We start from the raw sequence: 6,000 nt of genomic DNA, 5'->3' as shown, positions 1-6,000 counted from the left end.
TTACCATTTTCTTAATTGTTTTGTGTTTATTATTGTAGGTGTTTTCCTTCTCATGTGTTCCTGCCTAGAGAAGTTCCTTTAGCACTTGTTGTAAAGCTGGTTTGGTGGTGCTGAACTCTCTCAGCTTTTCCTTGTCTGTAAAGGTTTTAATTTCTCCATCAGATCTTAATGAGATCCTTGCTGGGTGGAGTAATCTTGGTTGTAGGTTTTTCTCCTTCATCACTTTAAATATGTCCTGCCACTCCCTTCTGGCTTGCAGAGTTTCTGCTGAACGATCAGCTGTTAACCTTATGGGGATTCCCTTGTGTGTTACTTGTTGTTTTTCCCTTGCTGCTTTTAATATGTTTTCTTTGTATTTAATTTTTGATAGTTTGATTAATATGTGTCTTGGCATGTTTCTCCTTGGATTTATCCTGTATGGGACTCTCTGTGCTCCCTGGACTTAAGTATTTCCTTTCCCATATTAGGGAAGTTTTCAACTATAATCTCTTCAAATATTTTCTCAGTCCCTTCTTCTCTTCTTCTTCTGGGACGGCTATAGTTCGAATGTTGGTGCATTTAATATTGTCTCAGACGTCTCTGAGACTGTCGTCAGTTCTTTTCATTGTTTTTTCTTTATTCTGCTCTGCAGTAGTTATTTCCACTATTTTATCTTCCAGGTCACTTATCCATTCTTCTGCCTCTGTTATTCTGCTATTGATCCCTTCTGGAGTATTTTTAATTTCATTTATTGTGTTGTTCATCGTTGCTTGTTTCCTTTTTAGTTCTTCTAGGTCCTTGTTAAATGTTTCTTGCATTTTCTCTATTCTATTTCCAAAATTTTGGATCGTCTTTATTATCATTACTCTGAATTCTTTTTCAGGTAGACTGCCTATTTCCTCTTCATTTGTTAGGTCTGGTGGGTTTTTATCTTGCTCCTTCATCTGCTGTGTGTTTTTCTGTCTTCTCATTTTGCTTAACTTACTGTGTTTGGGGTCTCCTTTTTGCAGGCTGCAGGTTCATAGTTCCCGTTGTTTTTGGTGTCTGTCCCCAGTGGCTAAAGTTGGTTCAGTGGGTTGTGTAAGCTTCCTGGTGGAAGGGACTAGTGCCTGTGTTCTGGTGGAGGAGGCTGGATCTTGTCTTTCTGATGGGCCGGTCCACATCTGGTGGTGTGTTTTGGGGTGTCTGTGGCCTTATTATGATTTTAGGCAGCCTTTCTGCTAATTGGTGGGGTTGTTTTCCTGACTTGCTATTTGTTTGGCATAGGGTGTCCAGAACTGTAGCTTGCTGGTCTTTTTGTGAAGCTGGGTGTTGGTGTTGAGATGAAGATCTCTGGGAGATTTTCACCATTTGATATTACGTGGAGCTGGGAGGTGTCTTGTGGACCAGTGTCCTGAAGTTGGCTCTCCCACATCAGAGGCACAGCACTGACTCCTGGCTGGAGCACCAAGAGTCTTTCATCCATATGGCTCTGAAGGGAGAAAAAGTAGAAAGAAAGAAAGAAAGGGGGGGAGGGGGGGAGGGAGGGAGGGAGAGAAAGAAAGAAAGAAAAAGAAGGGCGGGAGGGAGGGAAGGAAGGGAGAAGATAAAATAAAATGAAGTAAGATAAAATAAAATAAAGTTATTAAAATAAAAAATAGAAAATAAGTATTAAAAAAAAAATTTTAAGTAAAAAAAAACAGACGGACAGAGCCCTAGGACAAATGGTGAAAGCAAAGCTATACAGACAAAATCTCACACAGAAGCATACACATACACACTCACAAAAAGAGAAAAAGGGGAAAAAATTATATATCTTGCTCTCAAAGTCCACCTCCTCAATTTGAGTTGGTTGGTTGTCTCTTCAGGTATTCCACAGATGCAGGGTACATCAGGTTGATTGTGGACATTTAATCCTCTGCTCCCGAGGCTGCTGGGAGAGATTTCCCTTTTTCTTCTTTGTTCGCACAGCTGCCGTGGTTCAGCTTCGGATTTGGCCCCGCCTCTGTGTGTAGGTCGCCTGAGGGCATCTGTTCTTCCCTCAGACAGGACGGGGTTAAAGGAGCCGCTGATTCGGGGGTTCTGGCTCACTCCGGCGGGGGGGAGGGAGGTGTATGGATGCGGGGCAAACCTCTGGTGTCAGAGGCCAGCGTGACGTTGCACCAGCCTGAGGCGCGCCGTGCGTTCTCCCGGGTAAGTTGTCCCTGGATCCCGGGACCCTGGCAGTGGCGAGCTCCACAGGCTCCCAGGATGGGAGGTGGGGGTAGTGACCTGTGCTTGCACACAGGCTTCTTGGTGGCGGCAGCAGCAGCCTTAGCATCTCATGCCCGTCTCTGGGGTCCGCCCTGATAGCCTCGGCTTGCGCCCGTCTCTGGAGCTCCTTTAAGCAGTGCTCTTAATCCCCTCTTCTCGTGCACCAGGAAACAAAGAGGGAAGAAAAAGTCTCTTGTCTCTTCGGCAGGTCCAGACTTTCCCCTGACTCCCTCCCATCTAGCCATGGTGCACTAACCCCCTGCAGGCTGTGTTCACCACGCCACCAACCCCAGTCCTCTCCCTGCGCTCCAACCGAAGCCGGAGCCTCTGCTTCCAGCCCCCGCCCACCCCGGCGGGTGAGCAGACAAGCCTCTCAGGCTGGTGAGTGCTGGTCAGCATCAATCCTCTGTGTGGGAATCTCTCCGCTTTGCCTTCCGCACCGCTGTTGCTGCGCTCTCTGCCGCAGCGCCGAAGCTTTCCCCCTCTGCCACCCGCAGTCTCCACCCGAGAAGGGCCTTCCTAGTGTGTGGAAACCTTTCCTCCTTCACAGCTCCCTCCCACTGGTGCAGGTCCTGTCCCTATTCTTTTGTCTCTGTTTATTCTTTTTTCTTTTGCCCTACCCAGGTACGTGGGGAGTTTCTTGCCTTTTGGGAGGTCTGAGGTCTTCTGCCAGCATTCAGTGGGTGTTCTGTAGGAGTTGTTCCACGTGTAGATGTATTTCTGATGTATCTGTGGGGAGGAAGGTGATCTCCACGTCTTACTCTTCCGCCATCTTCCCCCTCTCCCTGCACAGTATGTATTTTTGATGTTGCCAGTTTTCCTAAAGAATAGAAAATGTTGCCTTTTACTCAATAGCTTTGATTTTGTGCATTACATGCTACACGTTTTCTTTTTCCTGTAACAAATATTAAGCATGTTGACACCTACAATGTCCCAGCATGGCCAGGTGTCCCTTAGGATGTCATTACTAAGAATCACATAATTTTTAAGTGTTCATACTTTTAAAAATAATATATAGCTTAAATATTAAAACTAAAACATTAATCCTAGTGGAAATTTGTGAAAATGATAATGGAAATCTATCTAGTGCTGACTTAAAAGTGTCTATGCTTCCTGAAATCCTGTATTCTTTCTTCTCTTTCATTGTTTATTCAAACGTGTGTATGTGAGTGTTGGTGTGTCTATGTTCATGTGTATCTCTGTGTATCTGTAGGCATACTGTTTTATTATGACTTCAGGTATTCAAGGCATCGTTCTTGCAGGATGCATTATTCTGCAGAAAGCACGATGATATTGATGTCTGTTGAGATAAATGAACTGATGTACTTACTCAGTATATTGGTTTAAATGCCCCCAGCACACAAAAAAAGAAAAGCAAAAAACATTCTCTTCATTTCTATTTCTTTCTGTCTTGCATACTTACTCACAAACTAGTAAATGTGCACATAAAGCTAAACCATTACATACTTTTAAATACTTTTTTATGGTGTCTTCTTAATGATCGTTTGTTCCCTTTGCTTTCTGAAAAATGGGAGCACTATATGAGCTACATAAAACTCACACGAAGTAGGTATGTTTGAAACTAACTATGGTGACCCTTTTTCTCAAGTAATGTTAAGCATTGTTGAAAAACTCTAGACGAAGTTTTATTTTAATTTCTCTCTTTAAATGAAACACTCCCACAGCCTTTCTAGGACCCTATCTGTAAATATCAGGGTCAGTTGGGTGAAAATATTTACAAACAGCTTTGTTTCATGTGAAGAGGTGTCAGGAGGAGAAAAAGGAAAGACCTTTACCCAAATTCTCAAACTGCATGCCAAGTTCAGTCAGAATCATAATTAACAGGAATGCAAGCTGGCACTGTGGTTCAAACATAAAGTCAAAATTAACAAGAAGGGAGGGTTGCATGTGGATGGATTATGAATAGACAATTTGTAGTTAAAATGTGATAGATGGTAGATTGCATACATACATACATACATACACACATATTTACATAAACATACTCAGGATTAAACCCATAGATAGAGATGTAAATCGGATTGAGAGTTCAGGGCTCTGGGAAGGGAGTGTGCTGTTTTAACTTTTTTCTAGTTCCTGTTGCTAAGGTTGACTGAGGTGTGGAAAGAAGCCTTAGTAAGTGAATATTAATGGTTCACATATGACTAATAATAATTCATTGAACATGTATACATGCATATGCTGTGCTATATATTTTGTCTTTAATCCTTGCAATAGTATTGTGAGGGATGTACAACTTTTATCCCCATTGTACAGATGGTGAAACAGAAGCTTGTAGAAGATAAATATCTTGTTCAAGCTCATAGAGCTACTAAGGCAGTGACAGAGTACGGATTTGAACTCAGGTCTCTCTGACTCTAGCCTCTGATATCTCAACCACTACACTTGTACTGTCAAATATGTACTCACTAGCCACTTGTGGCTATTTAGATTTAGATTAATTAAAAGTCAGTAAAAATTTAAATTCACTTCCTCAGTCTCACTATTCGCATTTCAAATGCTCAGTAGCGACATGGATTTAGTGACAACCACATTGGCCAGGACAGATACAGATTACTGTCATTGCAGAAAGTCCCCTGGGACAGTGTTGCAATAGACTGCACTGTTTTATCAGAAATTATTATTCTCCTACCTGATGCAATAGGGCTTATTTCAAAGCCAAATAATTACCAATCTTCTTCAAAGAGGTTACAGTTCAGGTTGACAAATTCTCCTTCCCTATTCAGGGTTTCTTTGCTTCAGCACTATTGACATTTTGGGCTGAACGATTCTTTGTTATGAGGGGCTATCTTGTGCATTTTAAGACATTTAGTAACAGCATCCCTGGCCTCTACTCACTGGATACTATATATTGATAGCATCCCCTCCCAGTCATGGCAGTCAAACATCTCTCGACATTGCCGTATGTCCTCTGGGGAACAAAATTATTCCTAGTTGAGAACCACTTCATGATGTCACTTATAATAATATGTGACAAAGGAAGCAAGTTCAGTAAAGTCTGAGAAGACCTTTATTTAAAAAAATACTTTTTTATAAAAATCTTTGCACTTCCTGCACCTATAGCAGTGAGTAGCCAGAGCCAGTGAGGCCACCAGAAAGCTTCCTTTCTGGCCAGCCATTGTAATTTTCAGGGCTCTGCTTCTCTCAGCTAGCTTGGTGGGCTGTTTTCTGGAGACCCTGTGGATCTCTCCCGTAATACACTGACCAACTAAATTTAAAAAAAAAAAAAGAATCAATGAATGAAAGAACAAAGAAATGTACAGATATGTACCACGTGCCAGGACCTGTCACTCTGTGACCTTTTCGCAATATTGTATTCTCATGGCATCAATCTTAGTTTGGTTTTCCCCCGGAAGCAGACCCTGAAACAAAGTATTTGTACACAAGTAGTTTATTTGGAAGGTAGTCCCAGGAAGAACCAGCAGTGGAGTGGGTTAGTGAGATAGACAAGGGAACATGAGGAGTAAAGTGTGTGTTATTAATTCAGTTACACCAATGGATAACTGGAACTTAATCCCACCGAGGAATTCTGAGACTCAGTGAGGATGGTGTGTCTCAGAGTTGTCCACACAACCCACACAAGGGGCAATAGAACTAGGGTATTTATAGACCAACATGAACCAGTCATGGAATAAAGACTCCTGGGAGGTGGCATGTGGCCAAGTTAGGTTCCCCCTTTATTATAAGTGCTTTATATAGATTAACCCATTTAATTGTCACAATTTCTTGCATGTGTGTTATTAAGATAGTAATTTTACAGATGAGGAA

At 42.1% G+C, this 6,000-nt stretch overlaps 1 protein-coding gene across 1 annotated transcript in view; it reads right to left on the bottom strand.

Annotated features, from left to right (window-relative positions):
- Window positions 1-2,880: 2,880 nt before the first annotated feature.
- The window catches only part of LOC132519913 (uncharacterized), a 36,701-nt gene continuing 33,581 nt past the window's right edge, over window positions 2,881-6,000 (bottom strand). The window contains exon 2 of the mRNA XM_060148396.1: window positions 2,881-3,031. Coding sequence (XP_060004379.1) covers window positions 2,969-3,031 — 63 coding nt within the window. The 3' untranslated portion in view covers window positions 2,881-2,968. The remainder of the gene's footprint in view (window positions 3,032-6,000) is intronic.

Source organism: Lagenorhynchus albirostris, chromosome 4 (genome assembly GCF_949774975.1).
Source record: "Lagenorhynchus albirostris chromosome 4, mLagAlb1.1, whole genome shotgun sequence".
Taxonomy (NCBI): Eukaryota; Metazoa; Chordata; class Mammalia; order Artiodactyla; family Delphinidae; genus Lagenorhynchus; species Lagenorhynchus albirostris.
Note: the sequence above shows the minus strand (reverse complement) of the source record. Positions and strands in the feature narration are given on the sequence as shown.